This window comes from Pseudophryne corroboree, chromosome 6 (assembly GCF_028390025.1).
Source record: "Pseudophryne corroboree isolate aPseCor3 chromosome 6, aPseCor3.hap2, whole genome shotgun sequence".
Taxonomy (NCBI): Eukaryota; Metazoa; Chordata; class Amphibia; order Anura; family Myobatrachidae; genus Pseudophryne; species Pseudophryne corroboree.
This window is the reverse complement of record NC_086449.1, coordinates 292,993,534-293,018,036: the sequence shown is the minus strand read 5'-3', so window position 1 is coordinate 293,018,036 and position 24,503 is coordinate 292,993,534. Positions and strand designations below refer to the sequence as shown.

The window sequence follows — 24,503 nt, the reverse complement described above, 5'->3', positions numbered from 1 at the left end:
GATGCCCTTTGTGAAGAGAGAGGTGATGTATTTCCTTACAGTCAAATGTTAACACCTTGGCTGGAATCCAGTCAGAATTTCCCACTCTGTCACATGATTACTCTGGATGCCACACACTCATCTGTTTGATCTCATTAATATCACTGACAAGTGGCCGCATTCCTTTACCTTACAGCTCTGAACTGGGTACATAATATGTTACAGCAGGCTGTAACCCAGCTCTTCTTGTTGCTGCACCTTATTGAAATTGTCCTCAGCTTATTTGACTGTAGAATGACATTGATACAACTTTCAGACATACAACCCGGGAATTTCCCTGTTCAGACCCATGTTTATCACCTCTGAAAAATCCCGGGTTTTTGCTCGAGATCCCTTTTCACACTATACCTGGGATATTCCCACGTCAACCCCTTTCAAACATAAGCCTGGTTTACCCTGGCTGCTCTCATGTCACACTTATATACACACACACACACATACATAGAGGTCATATACATACACATACATACATACATGCCATACACACACACACACATCACATTCATACATGTCATACACCAGCTACCAGACCTCACCACAACTGGCAGCCTCTCTGGTTCTAGGCTGAGCCGGCTGCTTCTACTACACACTGCAGCAGTACTTCCGCCCCCTTCAAACAGCCCCAAACGCCAATCAGAGGCTTCTAGGTGTGACTCCTGAGTAAATTCCCGGGACGCACAATTCAGACTTAAGTCAGGTTGTCTCGAGATGAAAGTCCCGGGAAAAACCCTGGTCAATAGCAGGGGCGCCGGCCTGGGAACTTGTTCCTGGGTTGGTGCCTTTCATACATAGGTAAGACCCGGGTAGTTTTCCTGAGCCTCGGGAAAAACCCCTATGCCAGGGCTCAGGAACATCACTATGTCTGAAAGGGATATTAGGGGAAATAATTTTGTCGATACAAAGGAGAACATGGATTTCTATTATTGCCTGTTTAGATATATTCTCTTTTGCATGAACCAACTTTAATTTTTTGTTTTAACTTGTAGGCTGTATTAATGATGGATGCTGAGAAGAGGATTCGCTTGTTGCAGTTTGTCACTGGTACCTCCCGGGTACCTATGAATGGATTTGCTGAGCTCTATGGTAGGTATTTATGATTGTGCCAATCTACATACTGTCCATTAGATCACGATAGATGGGATGCAAGCTAAGGAACTTTGGACCTGATTGAGAGATGTCGGCAAATGCATTCGTAGCTGTATAATTTCTACACAGTAGCTGTGCAAAACTATGTAAATGTTGCTGCCACCTGGATTTTTATTGCGATGCCCAGCGGTGGCTTTGCAGATCCTGGAGGCTGAATACAGAGACACCGCATCCATCCTAGGTCAGTTAAGGAGTGTGGTAAAAAAGCAAGTAAAACTAATTTGTTTCGGAAAAAATCGCCTTAGTGGTGAAGCCAAGCTTCGTTCAGTGTCACGAATCCTGCAGATTGTGCTTTAACATCGGTAAACACTGCGCTGAAACGTCCTTTCACGTGCGTTTTTTTAACAAGAGTCAGCACCCATCATGCACACAGCTTTTTCATTAAGAAAGTTTTGCACTTATTTCGTTGAGATGCCTACAGCCTCAGCAATCTCATGTACCTTTATTCTGTGATCTTCCAATGATACCATGGATTTGCACCATCATATCCGACGTGCTGATCTCAACTGGGCATCTGGAGTGCGCTTTGTCTTCAGTGCAGGTTCGCCCTTTTTTAATTCATTTATTCAGAAATAGATGGCCATCAACGCAGAAGTCCCCACGAACTTCTTCTAACTCTGCTTTGTGCTGCTGTCCACTTCTTTAAATAAAAGTGTTTTTCTCTAACGTCCTAGTGGATGCTGGGGACTCCGAAAGGACCATGGGGAATAGCGGCTCCGCAGGAGACTGGGCACAAAGTAAAAGCTTTAGGACTAGCTGGTGTGCACTGGCTCCTCCCCCTATGACCCTCCTCCAAGCCTCAGTTAAGATTTTGTGCCCGAACGAGAAGGGTGCAATCTAGGTGGCTCTCCTGAGCTGCTTAGAGTAAAAGTTTAAATAGGTTTTTTATTTTCAGTGAGACCTGCTGGCAACAGGCTCACTGCATCGAGGGACTAAGGGGAGAAGAAGCGAACTTACCTGCGTGCAGAGTGGATTGGGCTTCTTAGGCTACTGGACATTAGCTCCAGAGGAACGATCACAGGCCCAGCCATGGATGGGTCCCGGAGCCGCGCCGCCGGCCCCCTTACAGATGCTGAAGCAAGAAGAGGTCCATAAATCGGCGGCAGAAGACTTTCCTGTCTTCATAAGGTAGCGCACAGCACTGCAGCTGTGCGCCATTGCTCTCAGCACACTTCACACTTCGGTCACTGAGGGTGCAGGGCGCTGGGGGGGGGGCGCCCTGGGAAGCAATGAATTTACCTTATTTGGCAAAAAATACATCACATATAGCTCCTGGGCTATATGGATGTATTTAACCCCTGCCAGTTTTCCAGTAAAAAGCGGGAGAAGAGCCCGCCGTGAAGGGGGCGGGGCCTATCTCCTCAGCACACAGCGCCATTTTTCCCACACAGCTCCGCTGGTAGGAAGGCTCCCAGAATCTCCCCTGCATCCTGCAACTACAGAAACAGGGTAAAAAAGAGAGGGGGGCACTTATTTGGCAAAATAACAGATATAAGCAGCTATAAGGGATAGACACTTATTGTAAGGTTGTCCCTATACATATATAGCGCTCTGGTGTGTGCTGGCAAACTCTCCCTCTGTCTCCCCAAGGGGCTAAGTGGGTCCTGTCCTCTATCAGAGCATTCCCTGTGTGTGTGCTGGGTGTCGGTACGTGTGTGTCGACATGTATGAGGAGGAAAATGAGGAGGCGGAGCAATTGCCTATAATGGTGATGTCACCCCCTAGGGAGTCGACACCTGAATGGATGGCCGTAATTAAGGAATTACGTGACAGTGTCGGCACGTTACAGAAAACTGTTGACGACATGAGACAGCCGGCAGCTCAGTTAGTGCCTGTCCAGGCGTCTCAAACACCGTCAGGGGCTATTAAACGCCCGTTACCTCAGTGGGTCGACACGGACCCAGACACAGACACTGACTCCAGTGTCGACGGTGAAGAAACAAACGTATTTTCCAGTAGGGCCACACGTTACATGATCACGGCAATGAAGGAGGTTTTGCACATCTCTGATACTGCAAGTACCACAAAAAGGGGTATTATGTGGGGTGTGAAAAAACTACCCGTAGTTTTTCCTGAATCAGATGAATTGAATGAAGTGTGTGATGAAGCGTGGGTTACCCCCGACAAAAAACTGCTAATTTCTAAAAAATTATTGGCACTATATCCCTTCCCACCAGAGGTTAGGGCTCGTTGGGAAACACCCCCTAGGGTGGATAAGGCGCTCACACGCTTATCAAAACAAGTGGCGTTACCGTCTCCAGAAACGGCCGCCCTTAAGGAGCCAGCAGATAGGAGGCTGGAAAATATCCTTAAAAGTATATACACACATACTGGTGTTATACTGCGACCAGCAATCGCCTCAGCCTGGATGTGCAGTGCTGGGGTGGCTTGGTCGGATTCCCTGACTGAAAATATTGATACCCTGGACAGGGATAATATATTATTGACTATAGAGCATTTAAAGGATGCATTCCTATATATGCGAGATGCACAGAGAGACATTTGCACTCTGGCATCAAGAGTAAGTGCGATGTCCATTTCTGCCAGAAGAGGATTATGGACGCGACAGTGGTCAGGGGATGCGGATTCCAAACGGCATATGGAAGTATTGCCGTATAAAGGGGACGAGTTATTTGGGTGCGGTCTATCGGACCTGGTGGCCACGGCAACGGCTGGGAAATCCACCTTTTTACCCCAAGTCACCTCGCAGCAGAAAAAGATACCGTCTCTATTCAGGCTCAGTCCTTTCGTCCCCATAAGGGCAAGCGGGCAAAAGGCCACTCATATCTGCCCCGGGGCAGAGGAAGGGGAAAAAGACTGCAACAGACAGCTTCTTCCCACGAACAGAAGCCTTCCCCCGCTTCTGCCAAGTCCTCAGCATGACGCTGGGGCCTTACAAGCGGACTCAGGCACGGTGGGGGCCCGTCTCAAGAATTTCAGCGCGCAGTGGGCTCACTCGCAAGTGGACCCCTGGATCCTGCAGGTAGTATCTCAGGGGTACAAATTGGAATTCGAGACGTCTCCCCCTCGCCGGTTCCTGAAGTCTGCTTTACCAACGTCTACCCCCGACAGGGAGGCGGTATTGGAAGCCATTCACAAGCTGTATTCCCAGCAAGTGATAATCAAGGTACCCCTCCTACAACAGGGAAAGGGGTATTACTCCACGCTGTTTGTGGTACCGAAGCCGGACGGCTCGGTGAGACCCATTTTAAATCTGAAAGCCTTGAACACTTACATAAAAAGGTTCAAGTTCAAGATGGAGTCACTCAGAGCAGTGATAGCGAACCTGGAAGAAGGGGACTACATGGTGTCTCTGGACATCAAGGATGCTTACCTCCATGTCCCAATTTGCCCTTCTCACCAAGGGTACCTCAGGTTTGTGGTACAGAACTGTCACTATCAGTTTCAGACGCTGCCGTTTGGATTGTCCACGGCACCCCGGGTCTTTACCAAGGTAATGGCCGAAATGATGATTCTTCTTCGAAGAAAAGGCGTCTTAATTATCCCTTACTTGGACGATCTCCTGATAAGGGCACGGTCCAGAGAACAGTTAGAGGTCGGAGTAGCACTATCTCAAATAGTACTACGACAGCACGGATGGATTCTAAATATTCCAAAATCGCAGCTGATTCCGACGACACGTCTGCTGTTCCTAGGGATGATTCTGGACACAGTACAGAAAAAGGTGTTTCTCCCGGAAGAGAAAGCCAGGGAGTTATCCGACCTAGTCAGGAAACTCCTAAGACCAGGCCAGGTGTCAGTGCATCAGTGCACAAGGGTCCTGGGAAAGATGGTGGCTTCTTACTAAGCGATTCCATTCGGCAGATTCCACGCAAGAACTTTTCAGTTGGATCTGCTAGACAAATGGTCCGGATCGCATCTTCAAATGCATCAGCGGATAACCCTGTCTCCAAGGACAAGGGTGTCTCTCCTGTGGTGGTTACAGAGTGCTCATCTCCTAGAGGGCCGCAGATTCGGCATTCAGGATTGGGTCCTGGTGACCACGGATGCCAGCCTGAGAGGCTGGGGAGCAGTCACACAGGGAAAAAATTTCCAGGGCTTGTGGTCAAGCATGGAAACGTCACTTCACATAAATATCCTGGAACTAAGGGCCATTTACAATGCCCTAAGTCAGGCAAGGCCTCTGCTTCAGGGTCAGCCTGTATTGATCCAGTCGGACAACATCACGGCAGTCGCCCACGTAAACAGACAGGGCGGCACAAGAAGCAGGAGGGCAATGACGGAAGTGGCAAGGATTCTTCGCTGGGCGGAAAATCATGTGATAGCACTGTCAGCAGTGTTCATTCCGGGAGTGGACAACTGGGAAGCAGACTTCCTCAGCAGACACGATCTTCACCCGGGGGAGTGGGGACTTCACCCAGAAGTCTTCCACATGATTGTAAACCGTTGGGAAAAACCAAAGGTGGACATGATGGCGTCTCGCCTCAACAAAAAACTGGACAGATATTGCTCCAGGTCAAGGGACCCTCAGGCAATAGCTGTGGACGCTCTGGTAACACCGTGGGTGTACCGGTCAGTGTATGTGTTCCCTCCTCTTCCTCTCATACCAAAAGTACTGAGAATCATAAGAAGGAGAGGAGTAAAGACTATACTCGTGGCTCCGGATTGGCCAAGAAGGACTTGGTACCCGGAAATTCAAGAGATGCTCACGGAAGACCCGTGGCCTCTACCTCTAAGACAGGACCTGCTCCAGCAGGGACCATGTCTGTTCCAAGACTTACCGCGGCTGCGTTTGACGGCATGGCGGTTGAACGCCGGATCCTGAAGGAAAAAGGCATTCCGGATGAAGTCATCCCTACCCTGATCAAAGCCAGGAAGGATGTAACCGTACAACATTATCACCGTATTTGGCGTAAATATGTTGCGTGGTGCGAGGCCAGGAAGGCCCCTACGGAGGAATTTCAACTGGGTCGATTCCTGCATTTCCTGCAAACAGGACTGTCTATGGGCCTCAAATTAGGGTCCATTAAGGTTCAAATTTCGGCCCTGTCGATATTCTTCCAAAAAGAACTAGCTTCTGTTCCTGAAGTTCAGACGTTTGTCAAGGGAGTACTGCATATACAGCCTCCTTTTGTGCCTCCAGTGGCACCTTGGGATCTCAATGTAGTGTTGGGATTCCTAAAATCACATTGGTTTGAACCACTCCCCACTGTGGACTTGAAATATCTCACATGGAAAGTGGTAATGCTGTTAGCCCTGGCTTCAGCCAGGCGTGTATCAGAATTGGCGGCTTTATCCTATAAAAGCCCTTACCTAATTTTTCATACGGACAGGGCAGAATTGAGGACTCGTCCTCAATTTCTCCCTAAGGTGGTTTCAGCATTTCACTTAAACCAACCTATTGTGGTGCCTGCGGCTACTAGGGACTTGGAGGATTCCAAGTTGCTGGACGTAGTCAGGGCCCTGAAAATATGTTTCCATGACGGCTGGAGTCAGAAAATCTGACTCGCTGTTTATCCTGTATGCACCCAACAAGCTGGGTGCTCCTGCTTCAAAGCAGACGATTGCTCGTTGGATTTGTAGTACAATTCAGCTTGCACATTCTGTGGCAGGCCTGCCACAGCCAAAATCTGTAAAAGCCCATTCCACACGGAAAGTGGGCTCATCTTGGGCGGCTGCCCGAGGGGTCTCGGCTTTACAACTTTGCCGAGCAGCTACTTGGTCAGGGGCAAACACGTTTGCTAAATTCTACAAATTTGATACCCTGGCTGAGGAGGACCTGGAGTTCTCTCATTCGGTGCTGCAGAGTCATCCGCACTCTCCCGCCCGTTTGGGAGCTTTGGTATAATCCCCATGGTCCTTTCGGAGTCCCCAGCATCCACTAGGACGTTAGAGAAATAAGAATTTACTTACCGATAATTCTATTTCTCATAGTCCGTAGTGGATGCTGGGCACCCATCCCAAGTGCGGATTGTCTGCATTACTTGTACATAGTTATTGTTACAAAAATCGGGTTATTGTTGTTGTGAGCCATCTTTTCAGAGGCTCCTTCTGTTATCATGCTGTTAACTGGGTTCAGATCACAAGTTGTACGGTGTGATTGGTGTGGCTGGTATGAGTCTTACCCGGGATTCAAAATCCTTCCTTATTGTGTACGCTCGTCCGGGCACAGTATCCTAACTGAGGCTTGGAGGAGGGTCATAGGGGGAGGAGCCAGTGCACACCAGCTAGTCCTAAAGCTTTTACTTTGTGCCCAGTCTCCTGCGGAGCCGCTATTCCCCATGGTCCTTTGGGAGTCCCCAGCATCCACTACGGACTATGAGAAATAGAATTATCGGTAAGTAAATTCTTATTTATCGATGCATGGAATTCATTTTTAATCATTTTTGTGGCAACTGCTAAATCACTTGCGACAAACAACTACCGCAAGTGAATAACGCTTCACTTTTGTCTGAAGTTTGGCCTGGGGCAGGTAAGAAGAGTAGAACTTTCCAGGCATCACGTCAGGAAAGGGATTGTGGCGCCATCTCATAGAAATTTTCCACACTTATCAAACAACCCTCGTACAGTAAATCTTCACTGCGTTCATTGTCACATGACCATTGTGGGACATGTTCAGTGTGGCTTATACGCAGACTGCTGATAATCGCACCACTACATTAACAACTGAGTGTGTGCACATCTGTGATCAGGCTCTTTATCACAGAAAGTTAGTGATATGTGGCTGGAACTTATATTAAAATATTTTCTTCCAAATATTTCATGCAGGCATCTCGCTGATCATTACGTTCTTAGATACCCTCATACATTACATTACTTATTTGTTGTTTGGAGAATTATTGTTTGTATACCTTCAATGTCTGGCTATATCATTTGTATTCTGGGTTACTCAATTCAATAAGTCATTAAAGCTATCTTGTTTCTGCCATCACATACTGTATGTAGTGTAATGGTGTGTACACACGGTGAGATCCTTGCTATGCCCGATTTTCACTTTGCGATTTCCCCTGAACTCCCCCAGAGCCCAGCACCACCGATTTTGACTAACTTTTCTTGAGATATGGACTTTGTTTGCTTACGATTTTGGCTTATGTGAGATTTAATTGACATGTGAGATGAACTAGATAGTACACCGAACTAGCAAGGATTGACTTGCCTACACAGTCTATCTTTTCTTGCGATACCGACCTGGCGGGAGCGCGCATTGGGATCGCAAGTGGCATATCACCTTGCGATTTGCACTAACTTTACTTGCGATTTTGACTATATAGTCAAAATCGAAAGAAAAAAATCTCACCATGTGTACACACCATTAGTCTTCTCCATTCTGGGGTAGGTAGAGGCAGGTATATATACAAACAAACAATAACATGCCTGGATGCTATAATGTGTCTCCCCCTCGTCACCAGCGTCTTTGCGTGACTATCCAGTCAGGGAGGAGTATGAGCCACATTATATTTCTCTAACGTCCTAGAGGATGCTGGGGACTCCGTAAGGACCATGGGGAATAGACGGGCTCCGCAGGAGACATGGGCACTTTAAAAAAGACTTTTTCTGGGTGTGCACTGGCTCCTCCCTCTATGCCCCTCCTCCAGACCTCAGTTTGATACTGTGCCCAGTGGAGACTGGGTGCTTTTCAGGAGCTCTCCTGAGCTTTCTGACAGAAAGTATTTTGTTAGGTTTTTTATTTTCAGGGAGCACTGCTAGCAACAGACTCCCTGCATCGAGGGACTGAGGGGAGAGAAGCAGCCCTACTCTCTGAGTTGCAAGGTCCTGCTTCTTAGGCTACTGGACACCATTAGCTCCAGAGGGATTGGTACGCAGGATCTCACCCTCGCCGTCCGTCCCAGAGCCGCGCCGCCGTCCCCCTCGCAGAGCCGGAAGATAGAAGCCGGGTGAGTATGAGAAGAAAAGAAGACTTCAAAGGTGGCAGAAGACTTCATGATCTTCACTGAGGTAACGCACAGCACTGCAGCTGTGCGCCATTGCTCCCATACACCTCACATACTCCGGTCACTGTAAGGGTGCGGGGCGCCCTGGGCAGCAATATAAACCTCTTTTTGGCAAGAATATAACATATATACAGCTGGGCACTGTATATATGTATGAGCCCCCGCCAATTTTACAGTTTAAGCGGGACAGAAGCCCACCGCAGAGGGGGCGGGGCTTCTCCCACAGCACTCACCAGCGCCATTTTTTCTCCACAGCACCGCTGAGCGGAAGCTCCCCGGACTCTACCCTGCTTATACCACGGTAGACAAGAGGGTTGAAAAGAGAGGGGGGCACATAATTTGGCGCAAATTACATACAGCAGCGCTACTGGGTAAACATTAAGTTACTGTATTATTCTTGGGTTATATAGCGCTGGGGTGTGTGCTGGCATACTAACTCTCTGTCTATCCAAAGGGCCTTGTGGGGGAACTGTCTTCAGAAAGAGCATGCCCTGTGTGTGTGGTGTGTCGGTACGCGTGTGTCGACATGTCTGAGGAAGAAGGCTATGTTAGAGAGGAGCGGGAGCAAATGAATGTGGTGTCTCCGCCGACATCGCCGACACCTGACTGGATGGATATGTGGAATGTTTTAAATGCTAATGTAAACTCATTACACAAAAGATTAGACAAGGCTGAAGCTTTGGGACAGTCAGGGTCTCAACCCATGCCTGATCCTATGTCGCAGGGACCGTCAGGGTCTCATAAGCGCCCACTATCCCAGATTGTTGACACAGATACCGACACGGATTCTGACTCCAGTGTCGATTACGATGATGCAAAGTTACAGCCAAAATTGGCAAAATCCATTCGATATATGATTATGGCAATAAAAGATGTTTTGCACATCACAGAGGAACCCCCTGTCCCTGACAAGAGGGTACATATGTACAAGGGTAAGAAGCCTGAGGTAACCTTTCCCCCCTCACACGAGCTGAACGAGTTATGTGAAAAAGCTTGGGAATCTCCAGATAAAAGACTGCAGTTTTCCAAAAGGATTCTTATGGCGTATCCTTTCCCGTCAACGGATAGGTTACGATGGGAATCCTCCCCTAGGGTGGACAAAGCATTAACACGCTTATCCAAGAAGGTAGCCCTCCCGTCCCAGGATACGGCTACCCTCAAAGATTCTGCTGACCGCAAACAGGAGATTACCCTGAAGTCCATTTATACACATTCAGGTACCTTACTCAGACCGGCAATTGCGTCGGCCTGGGTGTGTAGTGCTGTAGCGGCATGGACGGATACCTTATCTGAGGGGATGGATACTATTTTATTGACCCTGGGGCATATAAGAGATGCTGTCCTATATATGAGAGATGCTCAAAGAGACATTAGTCTACTGGGTTCTAGAATAAACGCTATGTCGATTTCTGCCAGAAGAGTCCTATGGACACGGCAATGGACAGGTGATGCCGACTCAAAAAGGCATATGGAGGTTTTACCTTACAGGGGTGAGGAATTGTTTGGGGAAGGTCTCTCGGACCTAGTCTCCACAGCTACAGCTAGAAAATCATTTTTTTTTTACCTTATGTTCCCTCACAGCATAAGAAAGCTCCGCATTATCAAATACAGTCCTTTCGGTCACAAAGAAACAAGAAAGTGCGAGGTGCGTCCTTTCTTGCCAGAGGTAGGGGCAGAGGAAAAAAGCTGCACAACACAGCTAGTTCCCAGGAACAGAAGTCCTCCCCGGCCTCTACAAAATCTACCGCATGACGCTGGGGCTCCACTGGCGGAGTCCGTCCCAGTGGGGGCACGTCTTCGGAGTTTCAGCCACATCTGGGTTCACTCCCAGGTGGATCCCTGGGCAATAGAAATTGTTTCTCAGGGTTACAAGCTGGAATTCGAAGAAGTGCCTCCTCGACGATTTTTCAAATCGGCCCTACCAATTTCTCCCCAGGAAAGGGAGATCATGTTATATGCAATACAAAAATTGTATCTTCAACAGGTGGTGGTCAAGGTTCTCCTCCTTCGACAAGGAAAGGGATATTACTCGACCATGTTTGTAGTCCCGAAACCGGACGGTTCGGTCAGACCCATATTAAATTTGAAATCCCTGAACCTATACTTGAAAAGGTTCAAGTTCAAGATGGAATCGCTCAGAGCGGTCATCGCAAGCCTGGAAGGGGGGGATTTTATGGTGTCCCTGGACATAAAGGATGCATACCTTCATGTCCCCATTTATCCACTTCATCAGGCGTACCTCAGATTTGCGGTACAGGACTGTCATTACCAATTTCAGACATTGCCGTTTGGTCTCTCCACGGCCCGAGAATTTTCACCAAGGTAATGGCGGAAATGATGGTGCTCCTGCGCAAGCAAGGTGTTAAAATTATCCCGTACTTGGACGATCTCCTCATAAAAGCGAGATCAAGAGAGCAGTTGCTGAACAGTGTATCACTTTCACTGAAAGTGTTACAGCAACACGGCTGGATTCTCAATATCCCGAAGTCGCAGTTGGTTCCTACGACTCGTCTGTCTTTCTTGGGCATGATTCTGGACACGGACCAGAAGAGGGTTTATCTCCCGATAGATAAGGCCCAGGAACTCATGACTCTTGTCAGGAACCTATTGAAACCAAAACAGGTGTCAGTGCCATCACTGCACTCGAGTCCTGGGAAAGATGGTGGCATCATACGAGGCCTTTCCAATGGGACCTACTGGACAAGTGGTCCGGGTCACATTTACAGATGCATCGGTTGATCACCCTGTCCCTCAGGGCCAGGGTATCACTCCTGTGGTGGCTGCAGAGTGCTCACCTTCTAGAGGGCCGCAGATTCGGCATTCAGGGCTGGATCCTGGTGACCACAGACGCAAGCCTCTGAGGTTGGGGAGCAGTCACACAGGGAAGAAATTTCCAAGGTCTTTGGTCAAGTCAAGAGACTTGTCTTCACATCAACATCCTGGAACTAAGGGCCATATACAACGCCCTACGTCAAGCGGAGACCTTACTTCGCGACCAACCGGTTCTGATCCCGTCAGACAACGTCACCGCAGTGGCTCATGTAAACCGCCAAGTCGGCACAAGGAGCAGAGTGGCGATGGCAGAAGCCACCAAAATTCTTCGCTGGGCGGAGAATCACGTAAGCGCACGGTCAGCAGTGTTCATTCCGGGAGTGGACAACTGGGAAGCAGACTTCCTCAGCAGACACGACCTACATCCGGGAGAGTGGGGACTTCATCAGGAAGTCTTCGCACAGATTACAAGTCGGTGGGAACTGCCACAGATAGACATGATGGCGTCCCGCCTCAACAAAAAGCTACAGAGGTATTGCGCAAGGTCAAGAGACCCTCAGGCAGTAGCTGTAGACGCCCTAGTGACACCGTGGGTGTTCCGGTCGGTCTATGTATTTCCTCCTCTTCCTCTCATACCCAAGGTGTTGAGGATAATAAGACAAAGAGGAGTGAGAACAATCCTCATTGTTCCAGATTGGCCACGGAGGACCTGGTATCCGGATCTGCAGGAAATGCTCACAGAAGATCCGTGGCCTCTTCCTCTAAGACAGGACCTGTTGCAGCAGGGGCCCTGTCTGTTCCAAGACTTACCGCGGCTGCGTTTGACGGCATGGCGAAAATATGTTTCTTGGTGTGAGGCCAGGAATGCTCCTACGGAAGAATTCCATGTGGGCCGTTTCCTTCACTTCCTACAAACTGGAGTGAATTTGGGCCTAAAATTAGGCTCTATTAAGGTCCAGATTTCGGCCTTATCCATTTTCTTTCAAAAAGAATTGGCTTCTCTTCCAGAAGTTCAGACTTTTGTAAAAGGAGTGCTGCATAATCAGACTCCTTTTGTGCCTCCGGTGGCACCTTGGGACCTTAACGTGGTGTTAAGTTTTCTAAAATCACACTGGTTTGAACCACTTAAAATGGTGGAGTTGAAATATCTCACGTGGAAGGTGGTCATGTTCTTAGCCTTGGCTTCGGCTAGGCAAGTTTCGGAATTGGCGGCTTTATCAAATAAAAGCCCATATCTGGTTTTCCATATGGATAGAGCGGAGTTGCGGACCCGTCCTCAATTCCTACCTAAGGTGGTCTCATCCTTTCATATGAACCAACCTATTGTGGTGCCTGTGGCTACGCGTGACTTGGAGGATTCCGAGTTACTTGATGTGGTCAGGGCTTTGAAAATTTACGTGGCCAGGACGGCTATAGTCAGGAAAACTGAAGCGCTGTTTGTCCTGTAGGCAACCAACAAGATTGGTGCCCCTGCTTCAAAGCAGACTATTGCTCGCTGGATTTGTAACACGATTCAGCAAGCGCATTCTACAGCTGGATTGCCGTTACCGAAATCGGTCAAGGCCCATTCCACCAGGAAAGTGGGCTCTTCTTGGGCGGCTGCCCGAGGGGTCTCGGCACTACAGCTGTGTCGAGCTGCTACTTGGTCGGGTTCAAACACCTTTGCAAAATACTATAAGTTTGATACCCTGGCTGAGGAGGACCTCATGTTTGCTCAATCGGTGCTGCAGAGTCATCCGCACTCTCCCGCCCGTTTGGGAGCTTTGGTATAATCCCCATGGTCCTTACGGAGTCCCCAGCATCCTCTAGGACGTTAGAGAAAATAAGATTTTAAACCTACCGGTAAATCAATTTCTCGTAGTCCGTAGAGGATGCTGGGCGCCCGTCCCAAGTGCGGACTACTTCTGCAATACTTGTATATAGTTATTGCTTACATGAGGGTTATGTTATAGTTGCATCGGTCCTGCACTGATGCTATGTTGTTTTTTCATACTGTAAACTGGGTAGTTTATCACAAGTTATACGGTGTGATTGGTGTGGCTGGTATGAGTCTTGCCCTGGATTAACAAAATCCTTTCCTCGTACTGTCCGTCTCCTCTGGGCACAGTTTCTCTAACTGAGGTCTGGAGGAGGGGCATAGAGGGAGGAGCCAGTGCACACCCAGAACTAAAGTCTTTCTTAAAGTGCCCATGTCTCCTGCGGAGCCCGTCTATTCCCCATGGTCCTTACGGAGTCCCCAGTATCCTCTACCGACTACGAGAAAAAGATTTACCGGTAGGTTTAAAATCTTATTATCACCCGATGCATTTATTTATTTTCACACCTGGGTCTACCTTATTCAGCAGACAAGTAGCCACATGTAAGGGCTGAGTGGCATATTAAAGAAGAAATTAAGTTGATTTACTTATTAAGGCACCAGAATATTAACCGGAGCCTCTTAGATTGATACTTTTTGCTCACATCATTATAGTCCACATACATTCTGAAAAACCATCTTCCTAAAAGACCAGTTCAGATCCAGGACCAAGTTATCTCTGCTCACTCTCTTCTTCAACCCCATGTTCAGCCGCCAATAGACTCTAGCAACAGTAGCCAAAGACTAAGGTGCAGTGCAGACCTTCCCCATTTCACTCATTTGCCCCAACGGAGTATTGCTCCTCCTGGCAGTTCAGTGACACACACACAACCTGTAACCCATTCTCCTCTCTGTAGTTCCTTAATCACATAGACATGGTGTGTCTTCTGGCCCACTGCACATGGAAGCGAAGTCTCTAGCAGTACGTTGGACCTGCATGGATTTATTAATTGGTAATAATGACTGCACACAGCCCTGCTACTAGTATTGAGATGAAGTGACCATCTAATACACCTGCAGCAATCTCTTAATATAAGAGTTGTTAATAGACCAAGTAACTACAGATGTAGCCACGCCCATCTTGCTGCTATGCGGCATGCTGCATGGCGTGTCGGGCTGCGACTATTTGCAGCCGGTGATCGCTTCATTCATTTCTACTGGAATTAATGGGGCGATTGCCATCTGCAGATAGTCTCAGCCCAGCACACCATGCAGCATACCGCATTGAAGGCAGATGAGCATGGAGGAATGCGGTCAATTTACCTACAAAAAGCTCGACAACCATTGACAGACGGTCAAAATACCGACAGGGTCAAAATACCGACATTTAAAATGTTGACTGGTCAAAAAGTCGACATGCGTTTTTCATGTTTTTTTTTTATTGAAACCAACTTGTTCATTCTTTACCGTCCCAGTGGATCTGGATGGGGAATAAAATAGTGTGCCGAGTGCAGCGAGGCACCGTGCCCGAAGCATGGCAAGCGCAGCAAGCCATGCGAGTGGACGCAGTACACTTAAAACAGTGTCCATGTCAACCTATGTCGACATACACACCAAAAAACAATAAAAAAGTTGTCGACTTTTTGAATGTCTGTTTTAAATGTCTGGATTTTGACCATGTCAGGATTTTGACCGTCTGTCAATTGTTGTCGGGATTTTGAACGTCAGGATTTTGATTGTAGGTATTTCATACTGATCCCGAGCATGGCTACATCTGTATGTTCGCTGGTCTTTGTAACTGCATTGCCAGGATATTAATGCTCCCAATGTTGAAAACACTTCAGTGTTAATGCCACTATATACTACCTGTTTGTATCCCCCTAAGACCTGTAGTTATTCATTCATTAAGCTGCAAGCCTCCTCGACACTCGTGTTAGTATGTACCCGCAGTTGGGAGGCACCAGTATGTGTGGTGACCTTCACTACTTACAGCTTTATTTGCTACAGCAAGCATTAGCAGGTATTCTGGTCACTGAGAATACTTGTACTTGAGGAATGTCTCCCAGCTATATGATCATTATCATCTGTTTCAGTGAAGAGCACTGAATATAAATAAGCAGGTCACAAGACAACAGCACTTGACTGCCTCTTCCTAGCATGTTCTAGGCACTAGCTACAGAGACGTTCTGATATTCAGTGGGGCTGGAGGAGGCAGCTTGTCTTGGCGTGTGGCATGTGTGGCCAGTCTTTATGGGGTTGAGGACATGAGTTAGCACCAATCACCTACCTATTTGCTGATGCCCACCCTATGCGATTACCCTTTCACTACACTGGCAGCTTTGCCACCATAAAATGATATCCTACAACACATGGCTTCAGTTTTACCTTTCATTAGATCAGTGCCTCATCTGGAATGAAATGTACTGTGTTCCTCTCACTGCCAAATTATAACCAACATGTGTTTGCTTTTAGGCTCAAATGGACCACAGTTGTTTACAGTTGAAAAATGGGGATCCCCAGAGAAACTTCCAAGAGCACACACATGGTACTGGTTTTTGTTTTTTTTAAATATATATATATATATATATATATATATATATATATATATATATATAGGCTAGCAACCGGCACTCTCACTTCCAACATCACCTGCCGCGGTGCCCATTAAGTGTATGTACAGTTCAGCCGAATCATGGCACTCTGCGGTCTCATTCAGTCAATAAAACACAGCTCCAGGAAGCTTGTAGCGATGTTTCGGCTATAATAGCCTTTGTCAAGCATAGTAACCAATAACGTGTTGGTTATTATGCTTGACAAAGGCTATTAAAGCCGAAACGTCGCTACAAGCTTCCTGGAGCTGTGTTTTATTGACTGAATGAGACCGCAGAGTGCCATGATTCGGCTGAACTTTTTATATATATATATATATATATATATACATATATATAGCAGAATTCCGGCACTCACCCCTGCATGTTTTGTAGGTAAAATAAGCTCCGCTGCCCTCAGTATCACACTGCTGTAGAAGCAGTGTTACCAACTCAAACTCACACTGCTGCGGCACTCAGAAGTAAAAAAGACAATAGTCAGGTCCCCTGGTCAACGTTTCAATGTTCCTGACGACAATGTGTGAACATTGAAATGTTAACAGGAGACCTGCCTATTGTATTTCTTACTTCTGAGTGCCGCAGCAGAGTGAGTTTTTTTATATATATATATATATATATATATATATATATATATATACGCATGCAAAATATAATTTGGGTTTTGGGGCAGTACTTCATGTGTAGCATCCTTGTAGGACTAAGATCTAAACAGGATATATTTATTTTTCTCCTCTTTGTTTTTGCAGTTTTAATCGCCTGGACTTACCACCTTATGAGTCATTTGAGGACCTATGGGACAAGCTACACATAGCAATAGAAAATGCTCAAGGATTCGATGGGGTGGACTGAGGAGAGGAGTACATAAAGTGCTAAGAAGTGCTACGTTTACAATTGAAAATAGTCTTCTTCCCAGGGAACGTCTCTATTTTTGCAACTTTATTCAGAATTTCTCCTATTTCTAAAAGGAGATGACCAGAAAGATGTCCCTCTGTAATTGCACACGCCAAGCTTGCATGTACTCCACGCACAGATATTATGTTTCTCCAAAATAACACCTCAAGTAGGAACGTTAGTATGATGATTACCTCTTAATCAAGACATGCAATTAACTTGGCCATTAAAACTACTGAAGTATAAACTGTGAAAAGAGCATAAGTCATGTAATCATTCAAAGGATTAGTCTGACCATTTCACTTACTGTAAAAATGACTTCCTAACCCAAGACTTTGTTACTATAGCCTACTTCCTGTGCAGGCTATGCTGACAATTCTCTAAGGCTTTAAACTAAGAAAAGTCACATGTTCTGAACAAGTGTGTATTGTGGCTCTCTGCTGAATAAGGGAGACAGTGTTACGATGCAGCCTATCCGTATTGTAGTGATGCTGCAATGTATTGTCAGTGGTCTTTCTCACTGAAACAATAGCAATGTCATGGTAGAGATTGTGTTGGGAATGCTGCATACACAGCGGGTAAAGCAGTTACCCAAAGCTCTGCTATGTAAATGGAATTATCCATGTTTTTTCCCTTGGATAAGTAGGGCATTTTAGCAGATTGTCTCTAAGGAGTAGCTTAAAACTCTACCACTTACACTTGTCATTGTATGTGACTTTATTTCTTAGTAAATCACAAGCCTAGCAAAAACTGCCATTCTGCACTGATGTGCCCCATTAAGGGTGATGCAGTCTTACTCCAGTTAGGAATTCTGTCTCGGCACTTGACATGCTTTCAGTGAGCATTGAATCAGTGTGATGCTATGTGCAGTAAAATTCCAAGAAGTAGATGTTCCTCAATAATATTGAGTTTTTGTAAGTGGTCACATGATGTTTATGGCAAAGCCTTCTGATGTGCAATTACATGATGCCACACAACAAAGCTCCCTAAATTACTTTTAAAACTAAAATGAGTGATCTTCCCGTTTTAGCATAAATGCACTCGTAGCTGCTTCAGGCTGTGTAATGTTCTTAATTACAAGATACTTTGAAACCTATCCCCTGCCAATACAAATGATTTGATTCATCTTTATTTTATGAGTCACGCTGCCCCAGAAACCATTAATATTCCCCTTCCAGTTTTCTTTTCTTTTGCTTATGTGTGTTTTTATTTTAACTTTGGACATTTTCTCACGTTAGTTAATTAGAAGGATCGGTTATATATATTTTTTTTGTTATGAAATTTTTTTTTGTTTCACAGTTCTTTTTTGGACATAAATATGTACATTTAAATAATTTCATTTTTGTTGGACACTTCCATTACCCCCGGGTGTGCACACATTAATTCTTGCAGCCTTGCACAGTTACACAGTACAGACATGTTTACAAAGTTTTATACGTTTACGGTTACTCTAGTTTATAATTTTTTTTATATCTATATTAAATCCTTCACTAGCCTGGTTACCAAATAATGTGTTACAATACAAAATAACCAAAGTCATAATGTAATAATGTGAGAATACTTGTAGTTTTGTTCTTTCTTGTAAGTCTTTTTTTCTACACTTAAATTATTTTCCTACATGAAAATGTTAAAGTTGTTTTTACTTTGATAATCTAAGAACAATTTCCAGTTTCAATTCTTCTAAAGCATCTTGCAACCTTCAGGCAAATATTTTGTTTTTAAAGTCTATCCATTGCTTACTTACATTACCTATAGACATGGGCATTCAGTCCATCAGTCCTGTACTATTTAGGCATGCCTCCATCACAGGACTTGTATGCTGAATATTGGGTCATTGGGTACACTTTGGCAATACTTTCAATGCCTCTGACACATTACTTCTTGATAACCCTCTCACAAACTTTGCATTTGATTGTAAATTGCGTTGTATACTTGCAAACTTGAATTGGGGGCTGATATGTTTCTATGCAATAATAAATATGCAACTGTAAATTACACACAGTAAATGACAATCACTGGAAGCTGGTGATTATAAACAATCCTGAACATAGGGACTACTGCAGTCATCATACTATAGCGATAAGGGAGCGGTTACCTGGAACGTTTAGAACTTGGGGTTCTCTCGGTGTGTTATTTCCATAGCTGTAACCATTACTATAAAATATAGTAAATTAAAATTACATGTAAAAATGGCCCTAGACACCTCATTGTTAATAGGCAATACTCCTCACTTGGTGATCATCACAAAACATCATTTATCCACCCCTCCTCCTCCTGATTCTTGGCACTTTTTGCAGGAGAGACCCCATACCTTGTACTAACAGGTGGGTGAAAATAGTGGCTGGTTTTCTTGTTCTACCCAACGTATTCACCTCTATAGCATTTACAGCTCTATTGACCAGTGATCTGACCTCAGCTGCTTATCGTGACGTGAACACATTGTATGGCTGCTTTTCACTCCACCACTGTTCTAGGGGCCTGCAGCGTATTCATAGCAATACAGTGCAGACCACACACTAGAGAAGGGGTCAAGCACCTTACTGCTTTCTGTAATTTGAAGAAAATATATTTTGTCCTTATAGGGTTTTGTAGTTTTCCATTCATTGTGTTTTTGGTCTTTTATGGCTGCATCTTATTCTTCGAAAGTGTTAAATGTAAATAACTAATAATTTATATGAAATTGAAATGATTGTATAGTAACAGTCAGATATTTTGTACAAATCCGCTGCAGTAGAGAAGCAAATGTTATCATTTGAAATGTTGGAATATCTGTTTCATAATTTTTAGCCTGAAATGCTTACACAGTATTTATCCTGAAGCAGTAAATAAATTTATTCTATTATCGTTTGGAGTATTTTTTTTCCTGCCTGCAGAGTTATAATGCATTCTTTTTATTGATATGTTGGATATATTAAATCATACAATGAATGTATAAGTACCTGTTTCTGGCTGGTGTGTAACAGATTCGTAGATAATAGCTTAGATGAAGAGCTTTGTAAAGAAATAAGATCTGCCACAATACTGCAGGGGGCATGTGGTTGGGTTGCAGCCACATTGGATAATAGGGGTTCTCTAGGGTGCATAGGGGGCCTGATTCAGATGCGGTCGCAACTTTGATGGTGTCGCAACTGAGCGATTATCGTTAGACTGCGCATGCGGCACGGCCACAGTGCACACGCACCAAGGTACCTTTGTGATGCTGCTTGCAGTTAGGAATCCGTCACAGAGTGAGTGACAGGAAAAGGACATTTGGGAGAGGCGTGTCTCGGTGTGCAACTGCAATCTGTTACACATAAAACATGGCGCCAGTGTTGCAGCTCCCACGGACGTTCTGTGCATCCATGGAGGCACTCTGAGCCAATTTTCCATGCATCTGCATCGATTGCGACGAAGTATGCAGTTGCTGAAAATGATGTGATGGCTACAGTGAGTGTTTCTGTTCACTTGTGGGTGTCTTTTACACCTGCGTTGCCTCACAGTTCCATTGTTGAAAAGGATTGCTGCTGCGTTGGCAATACGATGATATCTGAATCAGGCAGAGTCAGATTTGGCAGAAAAAAAATAACGTATCCTCTTATACTGTACTGCTCCGTGACACACTGAGCCAGCCTTGGACCTAAGGACATGATCTGACAGTGATTGATCCTACCCAGACACTTGCCGGAATCCACATGTAAAGTGTATATCTAATCTGGGGCAGCTGGCAGTGACTCGTGAAGCGTGTTTTTTATATACTTTAACCAAATGTTGGTTACCAGAAAACTTTTCTGTCATTTAGGATTTAATCCATATTCAATTTCATGTTTTTTTAATCAATAAATGAACATTTGGAACGATTCCCTAACACTAAACTATAGTCTATTTTTAATATAAATACACTTTAATAAGCCAAAAGTGATCATGAATATACAGCACAGTGATTGGCAACCTGATCTACTTTGTTGGCTGCATGTCTAGCCTCCAGCCTTCACAAGGGCCTTTATTTAAATAATTAGAAATTACCAAAATGATCTCTGCATCCTTTTCACTTATCCAAAAATGCTCCCACATTCCCCCCTACATGTTCTGAAATTGCCACCACATACCCTCAGGTCTCTCACGTTCATTTAAACACCCCAGCTTTTCACATGACATTATAACCACCTAATGTACAATCTACATAGCACCAAGAGCTTCCCAAATACTTACTCATCATTTAATCTAATGATCTTTAATGAAATTATCTTTTCTGCAGCAGGGTACACAGGTTTCCACAGGGAAACATCGGGGTGTAGAGTGGATCTGGATCCAGAGGCACCAACAGGTAAAACTTTAGCTGTCTCAGGATGCATCAGGGGGCCTCCTCTATAACTCCACCTCCAGGCACTGTGAGCTCAGTTTTGAATTTGGTGCCTTCAGAGCAGCCCACTAAACAGGAGGGCTGCACTAGCAGCCCTGAAAGCTTTTACTTTTTATTGAAATTTTACTTTTATCTTCAGAGCGAGCAGCACTGTGAGTCAGACTGATTTCAGTGCTGCAGCTCCATCACCTCCCAAGTGGCGCCGCATACTCCCGCTGGCCTGGTTCCCGGTTACCTGTGGTGGAGCCGTCCAGGGACATAGGCACAGTCGCGGACTGCTCTCCAGAATCGCATGGCTACTACCGGGAGGCAGGTAAGAGGGTCTCCTAGTGGGACCCGCCATTAAATTGTGTTCTGTCTGTGGTCAAGTGAGATGGACTGCGGCACTTTCGTGGACACTGTCACTGAGCAGGGACCCCACTAGGCCACCAGGGCAATAGGAGCACAGGGCATGTGTTTTAACACCTAATTTAATAAAGCTCCATAGTACCTGGGGTGGAAGACCAGCATAGGGGAGGTGGTGCTTGACCTGTAGCCCCTCCCCAGCTCAGTGCGCCATCTACTGCAGATTTCCCACCATGGAGCTGCCTCACTTCCCTCACAAACTCTGGGCGCTATCTTGCAGCAGGTCTCCGGGATTGCTGGGCAAGGTCTCCTAAGTAAAGCCGTCTGTGTACAGAGCTGTGTCTTTACATTACACTTAAGTATCCTACCTGTCTTCTTAGACAGCGTTAGTTGAGAATTGTGTACATTGTAGATTATATTGTACAAGTAGTCTGTTATATCCTCCGGTCTCCAGACCGCGTTGTGATATACAAGTCCAGTGCAGCATTATTGTGATATCATTTCTGCATTGCATGTGACTGTGTGTGCCTATACTGCTGTGTGGTTTCACTTTCAGTGTTTCCCAGCTATAACAATCGCTGTATTCTATACCCTGGGCTAGGTGTGTTTGGGTCAAGAATTATAGTAATACACAGATTTTATCTATATGCATATATAAGTATATTACATCTGTGTTACAGTCACACTATATACCTTGTCTGTTTATTCCACAGATTACTATACTTGTCTGGCTATATTATCGTAAGTCCAGTTATTTACATTGTGCAATGTATAACAAAAAGGGCAACAAATCAGCGGAAGCCCCTGCAGCCTGCAGAGTGTGCTCCGTGGGTTTGACAGAGGAGGAAGCATTACATGATGGTCTCTGTACTTTGTGTCATACGTCTTCCAGTCAGTAGGCAGCTCCTACACCTAGTCTAGAGCCACCATGGGCAGCATTTACTGCCATGCTGGGTACTCTGGTGGAACGCCTTGCATCTCCTATGAGGCCACCTGTGGCACTACCCCCACAAATTGGACCTATGGTAAATCCACCTTAGGCTGAAAATTTATCTAACCAGCGGCAACAACTTAATCAGTCTTTGGTTAGACAAAAACCTCCCTCAAGTCACACACGTGTCCCTGGTCTCTCTAAGCGGGCAGCTTCTTCTGCTCCATCTACAAACCTCTCTGATGTTTCATCTGATGAGAAGGGGGTGCATACTGTCCTGTCTGACACTGATCCCTGTACTGCAGACAAAGAATCTCCCTTATTAATAGATGTCCCAGCCCTGGTAAGTGTATATCCACCAAATCACTGATGCAGAGGATTCCACTACAGTGGCAAAGAAAACGGACACGTTTAAACAGCAGAAAGTGGTTAAAACTGTTTTATCTCATTCTGATCATTTAGTGAACATCAGACGGGAACCCTGGTCTAATCCAGGGAAGACATGCTTTTCTCCCCGCTACTAATCCTTCTCAGAAGGCAAAAAGTACCACTTTTCTCTCCTTTCGCCCTCAAGGGAAAGCCAAAGGTCAGTCATACCATAGACAGTCATGCAAAACATGACAAGCCTGCTGCATAACGGGGCGGGCCTCTCCCTGGAGGACCCCAAGGTGGGAGGCCGACTTCTGCAGTTCACCAAAGTCTGGCTCACGACCACTTCAGACGCTTGGGTGATGGAAGATGTCTCTCACGGGTACGCTGTCTCATTCAAGAGACGTCCCCCTCACCAGTTCTGCGTAACGGCCCTCCCTTCGGACCCGTTGAAAGCGCAATCTCTACAAACTGTTGTAAACTCCCTCCTGAGTACTGGAGTGGTAGTGCCAGTTCCTCTGTCTCAGTGGGGCAGAGGTTACTACTCGACTCTTTCTGATTTCAAATACCAATGGGTCATTCCGGCCTATACTCAGCCTCAAGTCTTTGAACAAGTTTGTGTGAGTATCCCAATTTTCGTATGGAAACACTGCACTCAAGAGTTCTGGCCATGGAAACCGAAGACTATATGGTATCCCTGGATATACAGGATGCATATCTGCATATTCCTATTGCCATCTCGCATAAGCAATTCCTGCGGTTTGCTATTGGCGACCTTCATTATCAATTCCAGGCTCTGCCGTTAGGACTGGCTACGGTTCCTCGGATCTTCACCAAGGTCATGGCTGTTATGATGGCTCATCTCCGTTGACAGGGAATCGGAATCCTCCCATACCTGGACAATCTCCTGACTCTGGCAAAGTCACATGAAGTTCTCCTTGGTCATCTCCAACGAACAGTGAATTTCCTGCAAGCCAATGAGTGGCTGATAAATTGGAAAAAGTCCTCGCTGGTCCCAGCTCAGAGCATGGTGCACCTAGGGGCACTACTGGACACATGCACAGAGACTGTTTCTGTCTCCAGACAAGGTCCTGAAAATTCAGGGCAGGATAAGGCATTTCATTCATTGCCCTGAGTGTCGATACACTTGGCGATTCAAGTCCTTGGCCTGATAGTGTCGTCCTTCTACATGATAGAGTACGCTCAATTTCATTCTCGTATTCTGCAATGGTTGAGCCTTTCCAAGTGGGACGCCTTACCTCATCGGATCAGATCTCAGATGGTCTGTTTCACTCTGGAGGTTCGTCTGTCGCTGATCTGGTGGCTCCAGGACGCCAGTCTTCGGGGTTGGGGA

The 24,503-nt window shown here is 45.8% G+C and overlaps 1 protein-coding gene across 6 annotated transcripts in view; it reads left to right on the top strand.

Moving 5' to 3' along the window:
- NEDD4 (NEDD4 E3 ubiquitin protein ligase) overlaps nt 1–20,012 on the top strand; it is a 470,501-nt gene extending 450,489 nt beyond the window's left edge. For all 6 annotated transcript variants that reach the window (XM_063926139.1, XM_063926140.1, XM_063926138.1 and 3 more), the window contains 3 exons: nt 1,026–1,122; nt 16,138–16,210; nt 17,021–20,012. In XM_063926139.1, coding sequence (XP_063782209.1) covers nt 1,026–1,122; nt 16,138–16,210; nt 17,021–17,123 — 273 coding nt within the window. In that variant the 3' untranslated portion in view covers nt 17,124–20,012. The remainder of the gene's footprint in view (nt 1–1,025; nt 1,123–16,137; nt 16,211–17,020) is intronic.
- Nucleotides 20,013–24,503: the final 4,491 nt, after the last annotated feature.